The sequence below is a fragment of the Trichogramma pretiosum genome, unplaced genomic scaffold, assembly GCF_000599845.2.
Source record: "Trichogramma pretiosum strain Unisexual culture from Peru unplaced genomic scaffold, Tpre_2.0 scaffold130, whole genome shotgun sequence".
NCBI lineage: Eukaryota > Metazoa > Arthropoda > Insecta > Hymenoptera > Trichogrammatidae > Trichogramma > Trichogramma pretiosum.
Window position 1 is genome coordinate 43,618 of NW_019640806.1, and position 24,388 is coordinate 68,005.

Genomic DNA, 24,388 nt, shown 5'->3' on the forward strand with positions numbered 1-24,388 from the left:
CCCGGCTCGACTTCTCCACCGGTACGCCCAGCTGGGCCTGCTCGGCCAAGTCTCGGCGCACGCCGGCCGCTTCACCATCGAGATAATTAGCCTCCTTGCTCGCCAGGTCGATTTTGTGGGCCTTGTCTATCAAGCTGCCCTCGAGCTCCGCCCGTTGCTTGGCCAGGCGTTGTAAGAAGTTGCGGAGGGCTTCTTCTTCGGTCCGCAACTTCTCGATGTCCTCGGCGACTTCCTTCCTCTCTTGGATGAGGCGCCGGGCGTCGGCCCGGCGGACGCGGGCTTCCTCCTCCAATTTCGTGATTTCCTCACGCATTTCGGCGCAGACCTTATCTCGGCGTGCACGTAGGGCCTCCTCGCTTGGGACGTTGGCCCTCGCTGGAGGTACGGAGGGTGGCTTCTCCACAGCCGTCTCGCCAGGGCCTGAGGCCCGATGTTCTTGGGCATCGGCCTCAGTGGCAGTTAGCTCAGCCGCTGAAGTTGTCACGGGGGACCGACGCGGGGTTGGCCACTCGGACGTCAGGTCTGCTGCCAACCACGTGATCAGGTCTTCGACCCCCGTGCTATCGCCCGTCGGTGCCTGGGGCTTTGGCGGTGGAGCACGGAGCTGCGTCTTCCACCACTCGTCCGTCTCGGCCTGCCACGCCAGATCATCCACCATGCGGGCAACGCCGTCGGCAATGCCGCCCGTGGCGTCTATCGGTGGACTTTCCTTCCCTGCCTCGTCTTGGTACAGCCCCTCTTGGTCGGGCATGTAGCACCGGCAGGTCTCGTGCTGGTCTGGACGCCCGTCGTCGGACATCCTGTTGTCAATGCTGACGTCGTTTCTGAAAAATAAGAAAACCGCACGACTCAGTACAATGAATTCCTTATACTATTCTATCACCAGACCAAACTAAAGCAGGAAGGAAAAATAAAGCAAAATTAAGAGAATAGCAAACTTAAGAAAATAAAGCACTAATTCTAGTCCGTCACCGGGGCGCGACTTATGCTAAAATTCACGGCGCGACGTTTATGTGCCTTGTGCCCCGTCACAAGATATTTTGATGTGCAGCATATTCATGAACTTTTCTCTGAAAAAGATATTCACATTTTTTATTATTGGACAAATGTTCTCCTTGACAATTGACAAATACGGGTGTCAACGTGTATCTTGGGCATATGTCAGAATCATTGTCTGGATCATGTTGCTTGTTGCCACAGTGAATACATAAGGCTTTGCTCTTGCATAATGATTTTATATGTCCATATCTAAAACAATTATGACACATTTTTGTGGAGATGATGTAAGGCTCAACTTCATGTATGACTGAAAAAAGTTTCATACAAGAAGGAAGGCTTTGACCTTCAAAAGTAAGTTGAATTGAGTTAGTGTCGACTAATTGGATTTCATTAGAGCCACTGGAGGTGTTCCTTTGAAGGCGTTTGATATTTCTGATAGGGAAAGGAGAGTCAATCATATTGAGTAACATATTCACAGAAATATCTTTGGGTACTTGTCTGATTATACCTTGTCTAAAGAGTCTGTGGTGAGGAATTGAGGCTTTCAAACCATTCTGATAGAGAAGATTATCTGAGAGGAGTTTATTAGCAGAAATTCTATTTGTAAGAGTGACTGTGATTTTTGATTTGCCTGATGAGGAGATGGAAATCAAATTACCTCTATAGGAGGAAGAGATTATACGTCCAACAGAAGTGGGATTGAGTTGGGAAGCACGTGTAGTAATAGCTATAAGCTCTATGAATATAATAAAAGGGCCATTATTGGCATCTGAGTACGATGAGGGGATATTTTTGTTTGTAGATAGATTAGTCGGTTTGGGTTTAACGTGTACTGTTTGAGAAGAAGTTGTGACGATAGTCTCCCCGTGTCCACCGTCTACAAAGGCGTTCACAATTCCTGGCAGACTTTGTCGTTAAACGACGCGCCATACGAGCGACTGCTCGTCGCTGCCCAGGGTCCGGCTAGCTAGATAATGACGGGAGAAACACGAGATTACCTCAAAGCCGTGGGCACGACTCTCCTCCGGGAAGGGACGTCGACGGGTATGGAGCGGGGACTCCAGTAGCTGCAACACTGCACCTGTAACGTACCTGAAAAACCGAGAAAGTCCGCGAGAGAGAGAGGAAAGGAAAAGACGGGTCGTATAAATAATAACACAGCGAATTTCAATTAACACAAATATACTATTTTATTTAAACTACTCTGAATGACTCATTCACACGTAGCCAAAGCTCTCACACTCACACTTTGTCGCGGACGCGAGCTGCGTTGCCGTTTGGAGGGTCGGTGCGAAGCGCGGTAATACCAATAGACTACTCACGGTACTCCTCGCTCTCGAGGCTCGCGACCGGACGGTTAGACTCCGCGTCGACGGGGTCTTAGAAGCTCCTGCTGCTCTCTTCGACGTCGTCTGTTGGCCACAGACGCAAAAAGGGACGGGCCGGAAGGGTCGAAACTCGTTACGCTCGATGAAGACTTGGTGCGCCGCACGGATCGCCAGCACTCACACTCGATACGTGGCCACCAACTTCACTGTCTCACCAATGCACGCCTTCAACTCACTCACACCCAACAGCACACTTCACTGCTCGCACACTCTACTCTCAACTCTACAAAAACTCCGACAAAACTACTTAACAATGCTCGCGTACAAAGGGCTCTGCTCTGCTCATCGGTCCAACTACGAAAAAGTCGCGATCGTCTGCTAATTAGCACGCGCGAGTCGCGAAGATCTCCGTGTGTCGTGTCATCTACCGTTCGTGTACGTATCGGAGCCGGCTTCGCTACGCGGGCCAAGCGAACGTAAACATTGCAATGTTGACGTTCGCGCGCCGCTGCGGTAGAGCGAGCCGGGCTCCGTTCTCGCCTCTCGGGTCTCGATACCTGCAAAAATACCGCGCGATCATTTTCGGCGTCGTTCCCAATTAATCATTAATTTCTCGTAGCCGACGCGACGGCGAGGTGAGTTTTGGACAAGAATTGTTTTAGAACTTTGTGGGTAAGGTGTGTCTTGATGTTGTTGTTGTAGTTGTTGTTGTTGTTGAATTAGCTGCTGTTGAAGTTGACTGTCCTTTGTGTGTGAGAGTGTGTCTAAATCCATACATTCCAAGTCTGAATCATCATCATCATCTACTTTGGCATTAGCAGCATCATGCATCAGTTGGTCTGAAATCGATGATTTTTGTTTTCTGTTATGATCACTCATTACTTGGTCATCTGCCTTACGTTTATTTAAGTTTTTGTCGTTTTTGTTATTATTTTGTTCTTATTTCTAGACATAATGAGGTGAGAATAAGAATGAATAATGAAGAGATGACTATGGGGGATTAGCTGTGAGCCAAGACCCTCTGAATTTAGGTTAGAGTTACTATCCACTTTTGTAGACATAACTTTATTTATATTAAACAGGCTCTTATGGGCTTAATTATAATTGAGATTTTATTTGGATAATGATAAAAGCAAGACTATTATGTATGAATAATACGTAATTGGACGCAAACACTTGAAAACACATGAAAACACAACGCATAGACACAAAACGATACGCACGCCGCGGTGGTTAAAACCAAACTCTGGTTTGAACTTGTTTGAACGTAACAAAGTACTTTGCAGAATGTTTGCTAGTCCTATTACAAGCCAAATCACAGTCGGAGAGCCGCGACTGCGATCGGATGTTTACAGAATTTGTGTTCAGAATAGGAGTAAGAAGGCGCAATCGAATTTTCCAGAATCTCAGCCTTTTGTCTGGCTATGTATTTAACGATGAGGCCAATCAACTACTACCACTTAGCCTTTTGAATTGTATCATAACGGTACTTTCTTCGCAGTAAAATAGAAGCAAATCAAACAAATATTATGAACGGATTAAATAAAAAGCTGTACTGTAAAACAGGTTCGAAAGAATTTATTAGTAAATATGCAGTCAGAAAACAACTTAGTTTATAGTCTGAAAATAAGAAAAAAAAAATTAACATCAGCGACAGTTTACAAATTGCCGAGAGTGTCGAGAGCCGAGAAAAATCGGTTTTACAATCATCAGAAATGTTTGATCAACCAAAAGTAAGTTTACAGAAAAAAAATGTTCATAAAGTTTCTATAATAAAGTATGAAGCATTCATTCCTTTGACTTTGTATTGAATGTCAAATTCAAGGTCACCGTTGGATTCCTCGTCGAAAAATACATTGGGTATGGGGTTTTGAAAATTTTTTTACGCTTATTTTACGATTCTCTCAAGTGTTTTTATACTTTCAACATGCTATAACGTGATTTTTCATATGCGGTGCACTAAAATGCATATAGAAAAATTCACTATCCAAATTTTTCGTGTTCACGCATTTTTTTATGTTTCTAGGACCCCAAAGAACGCTTTCCCGTGACCCTTACTCGCGCACCACGAAAAAATTTTTGGTGCTGATTTTGGCCCGTGAAATGGAAGAAAAATTCTGCATTTGCTCGTACATATATCGATAATCGCAGTTTTGGTTAGAATTGAACTGTATATCTGTGGTGGAAAGGACTAACGAGATAACTCCATTTTTTTCGAAATCGAGTTTATGACATGAATTACCTATATGTTATGTCTACTTTAAGGTACAAGTGTCACAAAAGCTGAAAAGAGCACCTATCGTTCAATATAACACCGTGCTTAACGAGATAAGTCCATTTGGCTGCAAACGATTCCCGGTCAAACGAGATAAGTTCACCTTTGCGAGCTCCAAAATGCGATTAAGAGTCTAGATTGATTTGAAAATGAAAGAAAATGATATTCCAACATGAAAATGGCTCTCACACTCTTCGAATGTTGTGAATTTCACTATACAGTTGGTACATTTGATACACGAGGGGCCATTTTCGCGATTTTCAGTGTGGCCTTTTTTCGTTGCAAGATCTGAGATCTGACACCAGTATAACGTTAAATGAGCTATTTTATCAATGTAAAATCATTAAATGAGGTTTTGATCACAAACTAAGCAAAATTATCGACATTGAAAAAAGTGTGACCGCTAAAAGTGGACTTATCTGCTAAGCGGGGAAAGGGCTAACGATATAAGTCCATAGTTTTTGCTCCGTATCATCACTATGATGCGCCTTTCAATTTCATAAGTACATAGTTCAAAAGATACCTCATAATAGGTAAAAATATCGTAGGTACAGATCTTTAGTCGTCCGCGTCTAGCTAGGCCTTCGTGAGCAACTTCAAACGCGTTTTTCTCGAAAACACGAAAAATGGAGTTATCTCGTTAGCCCTTTCCACCACAGATATATTGAATTGTTATGTTTATGTATTCATAAAAATTGCGATGTGTGTTAATCGCGATGAATGATGCTATTCAATTTTAGAAAATAATGCAGCGAGGACAAAAATGTCAAAACTGTTTACTCGTAGGCATTTTTTATGAATCACTGCGTGGCGGTCTTAGAGTTAATTTTCTTAGTTAATATTATTTATCATGAAAAACACAAATAATATCTATTACTATATAGTAGAGAGGATGTGGTTCGCTTGCTCCCCAAAATTTCCACCTGCTCCCCCACAATTTTTTCAAAAATGTGAAATTCACGTGATTTTTACATGATTTTCGGTGTTTTTCCCCGTATAAATTATTACTGCTCCCCAAAAATTCCACTGCTTCCCACTGCTCCCCCACTGCTCCCCCACTGCTCCCCCACTGCTCCCCCACTGCTCTCCCACTGCTCCTCAACTGCTCCTCCACTGCTCCTCCATCGTAAATCCACCGGATACGTGACAGGTACTTTTATAACAATAACGTATATCACGTATAATAATACAAAGGTACTTTTATACATAGGTACTTTTATAATAAACAACAAAACATTTCCAAGAAATCAAAAAAAAATCGTGTCGTAATACGATCAGTCCAGGAGCGGGCTACCTTCCCGCAAGACAGTATAGGTAAATGATTAGAATAAGGTGCTATCGATGGATTTTGACTCGCTGAACCCAAATTTGGTAATTAATGTTGGCTGCAAGTAGTGCCATGTGGTTAAAAACCTATTTGTTTAAAAAAATTACTAAAATGGTCGAATATGGATTTTTAAACATCATATTCGTATTCTAAGAAAATTTAAAAAAAAAAATTTCCCTTGTGATTTTTCTCTAAAATGCATATTTATCGTTAGGTAATCCTTAGAAATCTTGAAAAAAAAACTACAAGACTTTGCATAGAGATGTCCGAAGAATAATAAAAAGCGCTCACATCATCGAAAATATTGTTTTTCATGTTATTACACGCAATCGAATATCACGAAATTAGCGTTTTTCTCATTTTCATTGGCTTATAACTCGATAAATATGCATTTTAGAGAAAAATCACAAGGAACATTTTTCTCAAAAAATTTTTGGTAGAACACGAACATGATGTTTAAAGATCCATATTCGACCATTTTGGTAATTTAATTAAACAAATGGACTTTTGACGATATGGTACCACTCAGAGCTAAAATTAACCACCAAATTCGTGCGTCAAAATTGATCGATAACACCTTATTCTAACCATTCACCTACAGTTTTCTACGGGAAGGTANCATATATATATATATATATATATATCTTTACGGTACGTGTACATCATTAAGAGGAGATTCTTATCAAGCTCGACCAATAAATCAATTTTTTTTGTATTTTCAAATTGCTTATACTAGCACTATTTAGCGGTAACCAGTGTACTATACTACATTCAGACATTAATGCGCATACACGTAGGGTATATTATACATTTATTTTCCGCAATTAATAATATTAATTGAAAAAGTTAACTTTCAAAGTATAAACACTGAGATTTACTTCAAAATTGCTTCATAACGTGCAGATAAGATGTTTTATGCTGTATTTTTTCTCAACATGATGGTAATACATTTATTGCCGTCAAGTTGCCTCTTAAAGTTTGGATTAATTCGACGTTCTTCACGAAGAGTAGCACGCAAGTTTATGTACTAATGATTATATGAAAACATGCTAATCTTTGTGGGGAACGTCGAATTAAACTCTAGTGGGACGGAAAGCCAATATATTGGCGCACCCCCTGATCGATCCTTTGCACATGATTTAAGATACCTTTTATGCCAGTTTTCTTAGTAATTTTTATATTTCTTGTACTAAAACTTTTTTTTTCATGTAGAATGAAAATATGGCGTAAACAGAACCGACTCAATCGACTCTTCCAGCCTTCAGAAATGAGCCAGGAAAAGTCGAAATGAAGAAAAATTACGGGATTTATATACACCAGATTGATGTAGCAATGGCTTATCAATTCAAGCACCGACCGGACGAAATGGTTCGGCGATTATTGAACGCGCTACTGGGAAAAGAAAACCTTTCTCACATGTCTCGGGTCGGCAACAAAAATAGGACGGGCATCCCCACCAAAATCCAAAATATTATTTTTTGTAAGTATAGGGTATTTGCATAAAAAAAAGTAATGATATTTTTGAAATCAACATATATCAATTATCAATGAATATTTTTTCTTTAATTTTTCATTGCGTTTTTACTTAAAAATTTATCGTTTCAAAAAATACAACTTTTAAAACGGCCGAATAATTGTTTTTCTTCCAGCTTTCGTTAAAAGCAAGATGCAGTGGTTACGTTTCACACCACTAGGTGGCGCCTGCCTGCGAGCGTCGCTCCCATAAGCGACCGAGCGCTGGTGAGCGTATATAGTATTACCGTAAGGTAATAAATAATTAGAAATGTGTGGTGAGGAAAGGGCCCGCCCATAGACACACCATTAGCTTATATGAGAGGTAATAATCTAGCCAAATTGTTATGGTATGGATAACAATTACGAGAAAAGTCTCGTGATGATAGTGATGTTTCAGTGTACTGCGTCGGTGCGATGACGTTGAATCGTGAATCCGACGTGCAGTGGAAGTTTCTGAGATGTGACTTGAAGAAGCCGTGACTGATGGAGGCGAACGGGAGTCAGCTGGGGTGATCTCGTTCGTGCCGTTGAAGGTCTGAGAGTTTAACCGTCTGGTAGATTATTACCTCTCTTATAAGCTAATGGTGTGTCTATGGGCGGGCACTTTATATGATTTTGACCTTTGGAATGTTATTAAAACGAAATTGAGCATGACTGACTTCTGGTTTATTAAATCGTCCTTCTGCTCTCCGGGCTTTTAAAACTTCGCAATCGCGATGAAAATGATATGCTGGACAATAATAACACTTTGGAAGTGATGGCGATTCAGATGAACTTGTAGTCTTGGACCTATCCTCCTTAAAAATTTTTCTTTTTGGACTATTAATGCGTCGTTCTTCTTCTTCGTCCTTCTCAAGCTCAATTGATTTTTGCAATAAATCAGAAAAATCAATAATATGTGAGGCTCGTAGACACTTTCGTAACGACGGGCGGATTAAATTAACCAACGTCGTCACCTTACTTCGCTCTGAGTCGTTAGGTTGGACTCTCTGATACAACATATATTTCTATTGTAAAAACGTAGCAACTTGTTCACGTTCTCCTTGACTGTGACCAAAAAGTTTCGCAAGTAAAGAACTCTTAATGGCAGGAGAATCAAAACGATCGATAAAAAGTTCTGTGAATCTGTCCCATTCAATTCCAATATTTTGATAACAGCGCCACCAACTTTCCGCGCCATCTCTTAAACCTTTCTCAATCGTTCTGACACGTTGATGATCAGGTAAATCGAAAGCTGCTAAATATTCTTCGCATCGAACGAGGAATTGTCGTGGATCTTCATGATCCAAACCTCTGTATTCAGGTAATGTTGGTTGATAACCAAAAAGCGCTTGAGAAAAAGCTTCCCAACTTCTCATAGTTGGCGGAAAACGATGTGCTGCTCCATTTACTTGGGCTTGTGGATGTTCAATATGGTTTAGAATTGCTGGATTAACTATATTATCTGGAAATGCTGGTCGTCGATCATGGAAAAATGCCGCTGGTGGAGGAGCTACTGCCGGTCGCTCAGCGGGCTGTACAATGTGTTGTACGACAGGTTGTTCATCTTCATTAACGTGAACTGCGGGTTCACGTTGTGCATTATTGGCCATATTCGCAGATCTGGCACGTGTGACTGGTGGAGACCGTTGAACGGACATGAATGGAAAACAGCAGTTTTACGAGGGCAAGGTCGCCAAATTATTACCGTAAGGTAATAAATAATTAGAAATATGTGGTGAGGAAAGGGAGAACAACGAAAATAATTATTATCAGTCTCTTTTTGAGTCCTGAAAAGGACTGATTGTTCTCTTGAGTGTTCTGACTAGATGTACGGATGCTCGGGATCGTATTCTAGTTCTGGCATGGAGGGTGCTGTTGGCTTTGGCTTAAAGAAGTCTCGTGCCCAACGTGGAAGTGGAAGGTGTAGAATTGGCCTAGATGTCGTTGTAGTCGATGGTGATGATCTGGGGTCGACGAAGCTTGATTCTTCTTCCTTAGGCGTTTCTTCGAGTTTCTCCTCAAACTCCTTCTCGATCTCTTCCTCGATCTTCTTTTCAAGTTCTCGTCTACGAGCCCGAGATCTCCGCTGATATAGCCGCCTTCGTTCCTTCTGCTTCTCGGTCTTGGGCATGAGTCGAAATTATCTCTCTTTTGATCGCTACCTTCTGTAGAATGATAATTCGACAGTAACCAATCAGTGAGAGAAGCAGTTGCAATAAACTCTGCTAGTCTCGTTGAAAGGTAGAAATTATTAGCCAATCAGTGATAGAAGCAAGGCAATGATCCTTTGCTAGTCTCGTTGAAAGGCTCTTGTATGTATCAATCAATGAAAAATAACAAGTTGGTTCAACCCGGAACATGCCGGAGCTTTATTCACCCCGACTCTTAACAATTCTCAGCCATAGTTTGTTTATACGACGTGACTTATTGTGTATGCGCCACCTAGCGGAAAGCTATGAACTAACATGTTGTTGGCTTAAATAAACAATTGAACGTAACAATAGGCAGGCGTCTCCTACGGTGTGATCGATTGATGCAACAGCTTTTAAGAAGCAGAGTTGACACTCATATGAGCGAGTAGTGGTCGGTGAGCCATCACAGGTCGCCACGAAGCTCAACGAATAACCGGTCGTGGGTTTACCCTAGGTCGCCGTGCTATTTGGAGAGAAAGACGGTCGCGAAGCAGTAGCTTTGATCGCCGTCGCTCGTCATAGGAGTGATCAACTCTACTTAGCTCTGTTTTTTGTTGTAAACCATTTGAGGATTCGGAGAGTCCAAGACAATTGTATATAATCGGCAGTTCCGACAATAGAAGTTTATTGTCATTGAAGAGAGTCTGCCACATAACTTATAAAGGTTGTAAAAGTTATTGTGGTAAGACAAAGATAATTTTTTGGTTTTGTTAATTTTTTGAACTTAAAGCAATTGTTAATTATTTTTTTGATTGAGTCGCCTTTGACTGCCATATTAAATTATTGATATTATATTATTGAAATCTATACTTATTAATAAAGACTTGTATATATATTTTAATCGCTTTTCTTTTGATTTTTTCACCCTTCCAACAACACAAGAAGATCAAGTAAAATATTTGAACGAGGTTTATGTTTTTGACTCGTATTGCAAAAAACATGCAGCTACCAGAAGAAAAGGTGTGGGGCATCGAAGACTTCGAAAAATGCATCACGGCTAGATGCAATACAGTGCGACAGCAACAAAAGGCAGAAGAAAAGCCACTAGCTGCAAATCAAAAGTCTGATCCATCAAAAAAACGGAAGCGTTCAAATAGCGTAAACGTTCATACGAGGGAAAATAAAAGTCTAAAAATTCATTCAGAAGATAAAAATGTGATCGATGCTCCAACTCCAACGGAATCTTTCACAGAATCACCACTTATGTTTTTCTAATTAGTTAATTTCTTATTTATAAAGTCTTCCAATTAGTTGTTAGTATACTTGACTTATAATTTTATTGAAAATAATAAAAAATTGAAAAAAAAAAAAATTAACTCCATTAATATTATAAGAAAAAATATTTGTTCTTTTAATTACTTCAAGCTAAAAATTTTCATTTAAAAAATTTAAAATGAATTATTATAAAAATTCAAAGTACAATCTAGTGCATTCACGTACAAAGTGCGGTCTGTTGAACGGGGTGCTTTGAATAGGTAAAACCCGGTCGACTTCCTCGTGAAAATCGTCCTCTAGGGCAATATTCCGTCCTGGCTCTCGACTACCATGGCGTGGGGCACCAATCGAGCATGAACGAGTCGACATCCTCGAAGTAATCGTAGAATTTTACGATTATCAATGCGAGAAAAAAGTGTAGCAAAAGTGCATCTCCGAATCTATAGCCACACTTTTCCTACACTTTTTTTTCCTACACTTTTCCTTCATTTTTTTTTCTACGCGGGGAGGCTGTACATTGACGAGTCTGCCTGCGCGTGATCAGCGGTCGACCACACGTTTCATACGACGCGATGTACGTGATAGCCGGCGTACCTCCGCTGGCCCTACTGGCGGATGAGCGTGCGCGCATGTACCAAAGCCGCCTCGAGGATGTCAAGGAGGAAGAGAGAAGAGAGACGCTGAGCAAGTGTGGGACCGGGCCACAAAGGGCCGATGGACACACCATCTAATTCTGAACATCGCACAATGGGTAGAAAGGGGGTTAGAAGAAGTGAACTACCATCTCACACAACTTCTGTCCGGCCCTATTGAAAAAAAACATGTGGGGACCTACGAGGTATATCTAATAGGTTTACGTATGGGGACATACATAAGTTCCAATCAGTGGCCTCCTACGAGTACCCACACGGAGACCCACCAGGTATTGGGTCTCTCTGCAAGCAGCGATGATCGTTGACAGCGCGAGCTGCGCGCGTCGATCGGCCGAGAGTGAGAGAAGTCGATCGAGCTTGGATCTCGTCGACGAACGATCAATCGGCCACTCTCTCGTCTCACCCGGACTACACCATACGTGTGGCAACTTCGGCGCCCGAAGAAGTTTTAGTTCAATTCGTGCCTCGCACAATCTTTATACCTAGTTTAAGTTCATTAAATAAAGACTTTAATTTTACACGGATGCCTTGAATTTCTTCATACCTGGAACTCAAGTATACGGACGGTGAAGATCATACCCTCAATCCGTACATATATATGTTGCTCAGCGGAAACTGAGAGAGTAAATTGGCGCGATTTTGTAGAGTACATTGCTAGTTGAGAACTGAAAGTTCAAATTTCAGCTGAAAGTTCAAGTTGGCGGTGTCTGTTGACAATTCGAGTCGTGCCTAAAATTGTAAAAACGTAAATATACGAATGCGAGGCGAACCGATGTCGAGAACCGAAATATAATAATAGTAATTTTGAAATAAGTTAACATCAAATACGATTTTGCTTCACCAACCATCGTCATACCCTATGAAATGATTCAAGACATCCGTTCATAAATTAATTGTTGTTGTGCTCAATTAATAGTGAGAAAATTTATTAGAGTAATTTTGCCTGATTTTTCTCTGTACGTGCGCGCGTTTAAACTCAAGTACCGCTTGTCGTCTGCGCTGACAGAGGCAGCAAAAGTGTGTGGCTCAGATCAAAACAATAACATTGCGTGAGGTTTACAGTAGCGCGAACGGGTCATGTAGAGCGAGTAAAACGGAGTCGAGGCAAAATTAGGCAACACACGTGAGCAAAATTGAGTGGGGTGTACAGGAGTGTGTATGAGCGAGTGGTTGTATGAGTGAGTAATAGGAGCTAGGGTACTAGCAGACATGAATGTGAGCGGCGTCTTAGACTCTTCGGTGTCGCAGATGTTGGGCCGAATCGATTGGACAGCAATAGCGGAAAACGACGCGGTGGAAATAATACGATATACCATCGCGGGCGCGACTGAGGCGAGCGTGCGAAGTAGTTGCATGATGAATGGATTGAATGTTGATGACGAGGTAGATAGGTTGCGAGATCGGTTGATGCGATTTGAAATTCGTGCGCGATTCGGTAACGATAAAGCAATGTGGGATCCGTCGCGAGACATGGCGTTGCAAACGTCTTCGACGGTGATAAGTAATAATCAGGCCGCTGTTGATGCAACGCCGTTGGCATCATCGCCAAGTAGATTAGGAAATAATTTTAAACAGTGGCGTATTACGAATAATGTATCGGAGAGTAGCAGGCTGATGAATACGGTAATAGATGGATATAATGCGGCGTGGACGCCGCATCTCGGAGGATGAGTTAGCCGGATCGGAAGCGCCGAATGATCGTGATGTGCGTCGTGGTGGTGATCACACCAGCGGGAGTAGTAATGAGGTACAGAGTGAGCCGTTGGATCTTTTGAGTAACGGTGGGAGTCCGGCTAGGATACCGGAAGATCGAGATCGTCTGGTGCGTGGCGTACTCGAGGAAGATTATGGACGCATGGATCGAGGGCGTCCCATGCGTGGCGTACTCGAGGATGATTATGGACGCATAGACCTACAGCGTGATATTCGGATAGAGCGCAATAGGGGAAAAAAACGAATTCGGAATAGCAGCGTTCACAGGGAACAGGTCAATAATATTAGAGGAGGCTCAAGTGTATATAGGGCAGGCAACGTAACGGGAAGCCATACAGACGATGAAGTACGTGAAGGCCGTGGCCTAGGTACAGGCATGGTAATGGGTGGTCGTGGACGGACAAATGGTCGCGAACCGCAAGAGAATACGTACAGTCGAGGAGGCTTACGTGAGCGCGGCGGTAGTTTGACAAGGTGTGAAAACTCGCTATACGGCCCGCACGTGGATGGTTGGTCGTCGATGCCGAATGGTACGGACAGTGAAAGCCAAAACACTATGAGTAATTTTGCGTGGAATGGCAGCGTAGGATTCAATTCCACACTAGCGAGAGAGAAAAACACGTGCGAACTGTATAGACACAATGGGAGCGGGACAAAATCTCCGGAGACAAAATCTCCGGCGACACAATCTCCGCGACTAAATCTCCGGAACAAAATCTCCGGGCGACATAATCTCCGGGGACAAAATCTCCGCTGAATTTAATTTTATATTATTATTTATTATTAGATGTTTATTCCGTTTCCACGGAATCGATGTTTATACGCTCTTCCTTCATCTTTGTTTACCTCATAGGTACTTCTATGTATTACCTGTGTATTAGCTGAGACATTGTCTTATTGTCAGTCAGCTAGTCAGATTGGTCAGTCTAATTTGCTCGTTTGCTCGTGTCGTGTATTTCTGCGTGTATAGTCAAAATGCCTTTATCATTTACTCTAAGTCAAAAAGGCAAAAAACAATTGATTTACAATAATTTCATGTATTCGTTGCACAGTGAAACTGTGAATAAGTGTTATTGGGTGTGTTCAGGTGCGAAAAAATTTAATTGTCGTGCTCGCGTGCACACCGACTCAATGGAGAAAAGCGGTAAGTTTTACATGACGTTATTATCATCAGCGTTATTAATTTATTGGCTTCTTCATTGAAGGCAACGTCATCAACATCTTCAACGAAGACCATACTCATGAGATTGAGGCTTCTGAGATTGCTGTGGCAAAATTAAAAACGAAAATACGGAAACGCGCAGTCAAAAGCGCCGACGTGCCTGCCAATATTGTAGCAGCGGCTACTTCCAACATTTCTGCTACCACATCATCGTTGCTGCCTACAAGCAAGTCGTTATGTCGCACCATTCAACGTACGCGCAACAAAGTCATGGACGCACCGGCGGTGCCCGACGATGTCGGTAACCCATAGACAATAGGGCCTAATTTTTCGAGATTCGGGCAAGAACAATCCAGAATTGTCCATCACAAGATTGATGACGTGCGCCGGACGTTATCAGTTGTCGTTGGACGACATTTGTAGAACGTTGCCAGCAGTGCTAGATATGGAGGCGTGCGCGTGGTTGGAGCGCGAGGAGAAAGAGTGGAGGACACTCGACGATATGGCGGAGGCGTTTAGGCTACAACACTGCGATGAAGGTACCCAGCAGTGTTTATTGTAAGAAATAGAGACCAGAACACAAGGTCCGAAAGAAGAAATCTCGGTATTTCTTTTACAAACAAGGATGCTTCTCGATCAGCTGAAGCCACCTTTGAATACGCAAGAACAGATCGACAGAGCGTATATGAACTTGCATCCAAGTTATAGGAGAGCGTTTAGTCGCGAACAATGCGTAAATTTTTGCAAAGTTGCAAAGAGTTCCAAAAATTAGGCAAACTTGAAGAGCTGAAACGCAGACAAAAACTTGCGTACCGTGAGCCGCCGAGTTATGGAGACGTGTTATTTAAAAATGCGGCGTACGTCGAACCAGAGACGGTGACATCTAGCCTAAAGACAGATAGTATGAGAGATAATGTGAATAAATGTCATCGATGCAGTACGATAGGGCACTTCATAAAAGATTGTCCGAATAACGTGTTGTAGATGTGGCTTAGAAACGAGTGGTAGTTTTCCAGTGTGCAACTCATGTTACACAAAGCGTAAATGTGATAGAGAAAGGAAAAATGCTAGGTTTGCTGGTGATACTCATTAAAGCTGAGTCGTAGTATGAAGATTGGCCGAAAAATCGGGCCTAAGCCCTCTTTTCCGGGAGGGGTGGGATACGTAATTGTATTCAATGATAGAATTTCAACTAATGAAAGAAGTAAGTGTTGAGAAAAGAGAAAAAACGATAGATAATCGTGAAGGTAGTTTATTGGTAACTTTGTGTAGTATTAAGTGGAGGTGTGAATGATAAGTCCAGTGAATATTATGACAGAGTGAACTGTCAATCGCAGTCGAGCATTTTTGGTCGTGTACCGAATTTATTTTTCTTATTATTTGGCTCGTAATTGATTTTTTTTTGTGAAGTTTGTTGGTTGATAGTTTTGTGTAATTAACTTTGCATTGCAGGGATCGAGTTTAGTAATTGCGGTACTGAAAGGAGTTGATGAATCGAACACTCTGTGTTGGAACTCGCGTGAAATAGCTTCGAGCTACCGACCCCTCTCGTGTGGGACCTGCGATGGCCAGCGTGTGTGAGAATGAGTCTGCCGTCCTGGAGAGCATCAACATCTGGCTGCCTTCTCGTCTGCCCTCGCTATTTTTGCAGTCTTCGTCAGGCCCAATCAACCACCAATAAACCGTGTGAGGCTCGACGCTCTAGTGCAGCGGAGCAGAGGCTCTCTCTCCTTGCTCGACGTAGTTGAACAACGGAGCACACTAGCTGTCAAAAAAGAATCGTCGTCTGCACTTGCGTATAAACAGGCTCGCGCGATTCACAGGGCACACTTGTGCTCACGCGGTTAAGGGGGGGGGGTCTTGTTCGATGGTTTCGAGCTGCATTTTAATATTTTTTTTTAAGTACATAGTAAAATGAATTGTAACCTCGTATCTCACCCCGACGTACTTCGTCGGTTACGTGTGTCCCTTGGCTCTGTGGATCCGTTCTGCACGTCCGGGGTCTACCTGTAATGCATGCAATACGGGAAAGGAAAGCTCTTTACACTCACACATCCATCAAGAATCAAACACTCCATATAACAATAACAACTACCAGGTTTATTCGTATAAAACAAACAATATACACGGCCTCAGAGAGTACCCGAATACCCGGTCGACGGCAGACGCGACGATCGTAGCCCTGGTGGGCGCGTCGGCGCGTACGACTCACAAATACAACGACTAAGAACTGGGCCGCCCGACTCACCACACTATGTCGAGATCTTCTCCTGGTCCAGATCCACCCTTGGTTGTCCTTGTGGTCTGCTCGGCCGTTGGATCCGCTGGTTCTCTCTCGCGCACTCGGATCGACTCGTACCGGCCCTCGCACTCTTCACTCGGGCGACGTAGGATCTTACTAGCCGCGCGGTACTCGTCAATCCGACCTAGACATCCCCCAGGATGTCGCGCTCAACTCTCACACTCGAGCTCTATTCGCTCTCAAGGCACATCTTCGACTCCTTTCTCCTATTCATCTGTACGTTCTCGTATGTCAACGTATACGCGTGTTTACGTTCTATTCTTTCACACTTGGCGCTCACATGAAATCATATTCAAAACACAATTATTAATAACGATTCTTATAACTAACTATACACTCGGCAAGTCGACGATGGTTCGTCAGGGCGGCCCAACAGATAATGCCAGTTCCGGCATTACAGAATTTATCTATAAATTATATACATTATAAATGGTTATTTGAAGAACATTTAGTTCAAAGCTGAAAATAGTGAAAAATAAGCTAACTACAGCAAATTTTCTCACAAAACTGAAAAAAAAAGATCGATTGCGGTGGACACTGTAACTGAAAATCTACTCGACCGATTCTTTCCAAATTTTTCTCACTATTTATCTACATAAATTATGAGGTAATGACGTCGAGATATTTCGTTTAAAATGATTTTTGAGTTTTTGGCATCATTTTGAAGTGAAAAAAATGACTTTTTTGACAAAATGAAGGCAAAAATTCATCGTACTTGTTCGTAAAAAGCATTTAAAAATGCAAAAAGTTAAAATATCTCGACGTCATTACCTCATATATCATCTACTTAAATAGTGTATAAAATATGAAGTTGATCGGTCGAGTAGATTTTGAGTGATGGTGTCCACCGGATTTTTTTTACATTGCATGTGAAAATTTGCTGTAGCCACCTTATTTTTCAGTATTTTGGGCTGAAAATTTAACTGAATATTCTTCAAATAACTATTAATTATGTGTATGATTTATAGATCAATTCGATTTACTATATGTTCAAAATAAAAAAAAAATTTTTTTTTTGAAATTCAGTCAAGACCCTACCCCCCCCCCCCTGCCTTAACCAAAAAAAAAGGAAAAAAACACAAGCGCGTCCCCCAAGTCGATTGTGTCGATCAGCGGAACGCGAGGATCGAGCATTTCACTGAGACTCTGTGAGTTGAATTTTCTCAGTACTTGGCGCAAGCATCATGAGCGCGACGGCTCTTGTGTGAATCTCTCATCCGACTGAGGCCCTCGATCGAGTCAGTCTGAGATCTGCTCGCGTGCGTGTTCTTTGCAGTTGCGGCGTTCGTTTAGCCATTCGAGCATGTTTCGCTCACACAGGGTAAACGCCAGACACAGTACAGTGTGGCCAACCTCGAGTCGACATAATCAGACAACACCTTGCGTATCGTGACGTACTTCGGTCGAGCGCGCGCGAGAGAACGATAATGACCGCGACGATGCGGCATCGGCTCAAGGATGGGGGGAGAAAGAGAGAGAGAGAGAGAGCCGGCGAACTCACGGGAACATATCACTTGCTCTAAAGGCGGCGAGTCGTGTTTTGGTGCGTGTCAACTTGCGACGCGGATACAAGTCATGATCGGGATGTGCATTCACGTAAACGCGCGTTCCTTGCATCCTTCCCCCCTTTCTTCATACTCGAGACGCGCTATTGTTCATCGCACCAACGTGCGTGCCGCACATGCCCGCGAACGCGTCGCTATATCGCATGCCGATGGCAGAATCGTGCATGCCTACCAACGCACACACACGAACGTATCACCGAATATCGCGCCAACGGCCATGTCTCACTCACACACGAACGCATTAGCAAAAGCGCGCCACTTACACGACCGCGTCGTCCTGCCAAGATGGCCGACTTGAACTCGCTAACGCCCGGCATGACTCTAGATGCGCCAGCCCGCGCTATTTCTTCAACATAATTTTATCACACGATATTGTGAGACATAGCGAGATGAAAAGCCTCTGCCCACACTTCTCATTTTCACTGATACTCACCTCTCCTCCATTTTGCAAGCCGGATCCGGCTCGAAGTGACCAAATTGTTGATGAACGGCTTGAAGGAGGAGGAGAAAAAAGAGCAAACGCAGGTGGCTCAGGTTGAGACAAACACTTTATTTTTCTGGTTGATTACTTCACGTTTACGTGGACAAAAACTGAATAGCTTAAAAACGTATACAAAATAACTGGTTCACGCGATGTGGAAAAGGTTCGGTGCAGGCGATGTTCACGCTCCGAACTCTTGAGTGAGAGTGTCGACTTGCTCCGCAGCGCGGAGTGGGAGACCCGCAGCGCTCGAGTCGGGACCAACGGTCCGCGAACTACTTGAATTAGCTCTCGTTCGAAACAATACAAGTGTTTATTTATTTCCTCCTTCTCCCAATATATAACAACTGGCGACGAGGATAAGCAAAGAACACACGTGTTACTAGTTTCGTAGAAATGTGCGATACTAAAAATCGGGTGGAATTATCGATATTCAAAATCGTCAGAGCAGGCGTAGAAAGGTGCGGTACTGGCAAATAAATAGTGTAGTGATCATTGTGCGCGAAAAATAAAACAAATAATCAGCCAATAGAAAATCAGTCCAATATAAAAGGCACTGGCTGGATACAAAAATTAAATAAAGTTCAAATTGAGGGAGAACTAAAAAACCGACAAGTTCAATACGATCCAGCCAGCAAATACAACGATCTGCGTGAACTCTTGCGAGAAACAATACAGAACAAAAAAGAGCAACAAAGCGACGACGATTCCTTTACAGACGCAAAGGAGAACTCGAGTGAGAGTGATACAAGTGTTGAATCTGATAACGATAAGGACGAAGACAACACTGGCGACGTCATGTCCGAGGCAAGATTCGAATTTCAAATGGACGACGATTGGGGGCTTTTCGAGGAAAAACTGGATTGTTACTTCCTTACGAAAAAGATAAGCGACGACAAGATAAAGGTAGCCTGCACGTTGGGTTAAGCACAGATGCGCACGCTCTCCTAAAGCAGCTCGTATCACCCGAGAAAATTACAGCGAAGGCATATAAGGAGCTCGTCGAAGTTATGGAGAAACAGCTGAAACCAAAACCCTCCGAGGCAATGGAGAGGTGTACGTGTAGGAACGAAGGACAAGAAATATTAATATTATTAACAGTGAGGAGCTTTATTATTTGAGACTAGCTTGTCTCGGAGGTTGCCACTGAACTGAACTGTCCGATTAATTAGTTTTATCGCCTGGCGACGATAAAACAAAAGGTGAACATTTTAGCAGTTCAATTACTTAATTATACATGTAAGACTGCGGTGAAGTGAGTCGCCACATCACCCCCTACGCAGTATATAACACAGTAATTAACAAGTGTTGAAAATAACAAAAAAACAAGTAACAAGTATTAACGACAAATATTAAATATCAAAATGAACATGTCGGTTAGTTCGGTTATTGATCGAAGACGACAACTGCGAGGCACAGGAAACGGCCGAAGTAGTGTCAAGGTCTGGATTGTCCACAGAAATTGAATACACGTCGTCGTCCAACACGTAGGCAGGTTTCAAGCGATCGATTGACACGGTGACAGCTTTTCCACGAATGCTGAGCTTGAAAATTTTCTCTGTGCGTTCTAACACCTTCCAAGGGCCGGTAAAAGGTGTGTTCACCAAAGCTTTCGAAATCTTGTCGTCGGGCAAGAAGACGTAACCGCAGTCACGCAAATCTTGAAAAACGAAGACGCGAGGCTTGCAATGCCTGGAGGCTGGTACCGGTTGCAAACGGTGGAATATTGCACGAAGACGATGTAGTAAACTCGCTGGATCCGTGATGTGAGCAGGAGTCGAAGTTTTTAGCATCTCACCGGGTAGGCGCAGCGTCTCACCGTAAACCATTTCGCTAGCAGTCGACGAGATGTCCTCTTTGAAAGCTGAGCGAATACCAAGCAGCACGAGAGGAAGAGCTTCGAGCCAATTTTCGTGTTGATGGGCCAGGAGCGAAGCTTTCAAGTGTCGATGAAAAACCTCGACAATCCCGTTGCTCTGTGGATGCCAACTACTGGTATGACGAAGCTGAATGCCGAGATGCTTAGCGACATTTGTGAACAGGTGAGAAGTGAACTGGCCACCACGATCCGTAGTCAACACATCAGGACAGCCAAAACGGGAGATCCAAGCTTGAAGAAAACCTTTGCATACAGTCTCGGTCGATGTATCCTTCAACGGCAGCGTGCACATGTGAGAAACGTTGCGTCGTATGTGCAAATGAACCCAACGGTGAATGCACATGTCGAGTGACTTTCGACTTCTGGCAGGGAATGCAAGAGCGGGCAGTCTTTTCTCATCGAAGGCCAAATAAAACGCTCGCTTAGCATCTTGTATGTCCTTTTGATTCCTGGATGATTCAAACCATGAATCAAATCGAATGCGGCGCGCCGGAACGGAGTCGTGAGAAAAGGACGTTGCTTGCCGGTTGAAACATCACAGTATACAGAAGTGCGTAGGCCGGGAAGCTCGATCTTTTGTAGGCGTAAAGATGTACCAGGATCGTCGAGGAAACTCTTCAAGGTTTCATCAATAGCTTGAGATTGTGCAAGCTCCTCGTAATTGATAGACGAGACGGCTTCTACACGAGAGAGCGCATCGGCGACTACGTTTTCGGCTCCCCTGATGTATACGATGTCAGTTGAAAACTGCGAGATGAATGACAGTTGATTCAACTGAATCGGTGGTAACTTCTCCTTCTTCAGCGTGAATGCGTGGATTAAAGGCTTATGATCTGTATAAATTTTGAAAGTGTAACCCTCTAAGGCGTGCCGGAAATGCTGGACTGCTGTATAAACCGCTAATAGCTCTCGGTAATAGGCTGGCCAACTAGCTTCTTTCGGCGATAATTTCTTCGAGAAAAATGCCAAAGGGTGCCAAGCGTCGTTGATCCACTGATTCAAACACGCGCCGACAGCAGTTCCGGATGCATCGGTGAAAAGGCCCAGTGGTGCGCCGAGACGGGGGTGAGAGAGCTGTGTCGCAGTTGCGATGCTGCCTCTGCAACGAACGAAAGCTTTTTCCAAGTCCGGTGTCCATGTTATAAGCTGTGATCCTTTTATGAGTGGCTTGCTAAGAGCGTCGTATAAGGGCGCTTCCAACTCGGATGCATGTTTGACGAAACGACGATAAAAATCGAACATGCCGAGAAAACGTCGAAGGTCGTGAGCTGTCTTCGGTAAAGTGTAGTCGAGAATAGCTTGGACTCGATCTTCAGGCGGGCGAACACCTGCCTCTGACACCAGGTAACCCAAAAATCGAACTTCCGGCTGGCCGAATGAACACTTTTCGAGATTAATGACAAGGCCGTACTCGTGTAGGCGTTTGAATAAAATCTCGAGATGTCGGCGGTGCTCCTCTTGCGATCTTGAGTATACCAAAATATCGTCTATGTAGACGTAACAAAAGGGTAAACCTCGAGTCACCTCGTCGATGAAGCGTTGAAACGTTTGGCCAGCGTTCTTCAATCCGAATGTCATGTAAGGAAATTCGTACAGGCCGAAAGGTGTGGTTATGGCAGTCTTGCAGATGTCGTCCGGGTTGACAGGTATCTGTTGATACGCCTTGACCAAGTCGATCGTGGAGAAAATAGTCGATCCTCCGATGTTGTTGGCGAAGTCGTGTATGTGACGAACAGGGTACCGATCCGGGATTGTTCGGCTGTTGAGTCCTCGAAAATCGCCACAAGGTCGCCAGCCATTCTTACCCTTACGTGCGAGGTGCAATGGTGATGACCCCTGGCTTTCGGAAGGACGGCACACACCTGCTTGTAACATCTGGTCAAATTCGGTCTTGGCAACTTGAAGTTTCTCGGGCGCCAAGCGACGAGGACGGCATGACAGCGGCGGGCCAGGGGTCGTGCGTATGTGATGAACAGTCGAGTGCTTGATCGGTCTCGGCAAACCAAGAGGACGAAGAAGATCCGGAAATGCCGAGATGATGTCCGAGTAATCGCCGCTTGCTGCTACAGTCTTGACGCTGCATTGCGACGAAAACTGCATCGACGCAGGCGCGAAGAGGTTCGTGGAAGCGTCAATCAAACGCTTTCGTCGACAGTCGGGCAGCAAGTCGTAGTGTGCGAGGAAATCGGAGCCCATGATCGGCTGCGACACATCCGCAACGATGAAACGCCAAAAGAAACGTCGACGAAGGCCCAAGTCGAGAGTCAATCCGTGAAAACCGTATGTCTTGATTGTGCTGTCGTTGGCGGCGTGAAGTCGAAATTCCGTTGGTGCTCGACGCTCACGCAATAGACGTCGTGGAAAACAGCAAACATCTGAGCCGGTGTCGACGAGGAATCGGTGCTTGGTTGATTGATCCGTCACGAACAGGCGGCTTTTCGACGAGAGACAGTCTGTCGCCGCTACTGACCGTCTTTGCCGTTTCCCGGGCAAAGGCACTTCTTCGCCTTACTGCCAAAACGGAAACAATACCAACATAACTTGTCAGAGTCACGTGGTCGGTTCGATGATTTCGAACGGTTGCGGTTGCGACTGTGGTTGTGGCTACGGCTGCGACGTTGAGGTGATCTCTCGACATTACGAGAGCGTAGTGCGCTGACCTCCAAGGTAAGCTCTCGAATGGCAGACAAGAGAGACAAGGGAGGGCATACCTGCTCCACTGCGTCTGCGACCGCGTGTACTGAAGAAATCGGAGAAATCTCGACGATTTTGTCTGCCAAGTCCGAAAGCTGCTCAAGTGAAAGCTCTGGTCGGGCTGTTAATACGGCCTGGACGTGGGTAGGAAGACGCCGGAGCCATAGATGACGCAGAAGGTTAGGTTGTACGGCGGTCGGGGAAGCAAGCGATTTGAGGTGTCGCAAGAACTGCGATGGCTTGCGGTCGCCGAGCTCTTCGTCGTGGAGAAGTTGACGAACTCGCTGTTCCTCTGATGTTGAGAGACGTTGGATGAGATGTTGTTTCAAATTCGTGTAAGGTTCAACACCCGGAGGATTGCTGATGATGTCCTCGACCTCCGCGGCTGCACGAACATCCAGTTGAGAGATGACATGGTAGTATTTTGTCAGCTCAACGGTGATGTCAGCCAAAGCGAACTGCGCTTCAGCTTGCGCGAACCAAACGGCCGGCTTGTCCATCCAAAAAGCTGGAAGTTTCACGGCCACGCGATTGACATATCGCGGGGGAGCAAAGCCTGCAGCGGCTGCATCAGCTCGTTGTTGTTGCTCCGCAAGGAGGGCGGCGGCTGCATCGGCACGTTGTTGCTGCTCTGCAAGGAGGGCGGCGGCGGCAGCGGCAGCGTCATCGGCGAGAGCTCGCTGGTGTAGATCGGCGTTGCGACGAACTTCGTTGTCTCGTTCCAATACCATCGTTGTATCACGTCGGGGTCACCAAATTGTAGGAACGAAGGACAAGAAATATTAATATTATTAACAGTGAGGAGCTTCATTATTTGAGACTAGCTCGTCTCGGAGGTTGCCGCTGAACTGAACTGTCCGATTAATTAGTTTTATCGCCTGGCGACGATAAAACAAAAGGTGAACATTTTAGCAGTTCAATTACTTAATTATACATGTAAGACTGCGGTGAAGTGAGTCGCCACATACGTTCCACACAGCAAGGCAAAACGGGAACGAGAAAATCGCTGGCTTTGTTGCCAGGCTAAAGAAGCTAGCGATAAATTGTAACTTCAAAAAACTAACCGATGCACTCAGAGATCAATTGGTATGCGGGCTCTCAGACAC

At 44.1% G+C, this 24,388-nt stretch overlaps 1 protein-coding gene across 1 annotated transcript; it reads right to left on the reverse strand.

Moving 5' to 3' along the window:
* Positions 1-20,061: 20,061 nt before the first annotated feature.
* On the reverse strand, positions 20,062-24,013 carry LOC111693963. The gene is made up of 3 exons (XM_023460270.1): positions 23,300-24,013; positions 21,109-22,790; positions 20,062-21,037 (listed from the first exon to the last, which is right to left on the reverse strand). The coding sequence occupies exons 1-3, from the start codon at positions 24,011-24,013 to the stop codon at positions 20,062-20,064; spliced, it is 3,372 nt and encodes a 1,123-aa protein (XP_023316038.1).
* Between the last annotated feature and the right edge of the window lie 375 nt (positions 24,014-24,388).

Excerpts from the sequence above, each read along its gene's own strand:
- LOC111693963 (XM_023460270.1), bottom strand. The coding sequence starts at position 24,013 with ATGGTATTGGAACGAGACAACGAAGTTCGTCGCAACGCCGATCTACAC. Across the intron at positions 22,791-23,299 it reads TCGCAGACGCAGTGGAGCAG|CCGATCATGGGCTCCGATTT; the intron begins GTATGCCCTCCC and ends GATGTGTCGCAG. Across the intron at positions 21,038-21,108 it reads TGTGATGTTTCAACCGGCAA|GAATCAAAAGGACATACAAG; the intron begins GCAACGTCCTTT and ends TGAATCATCCAG.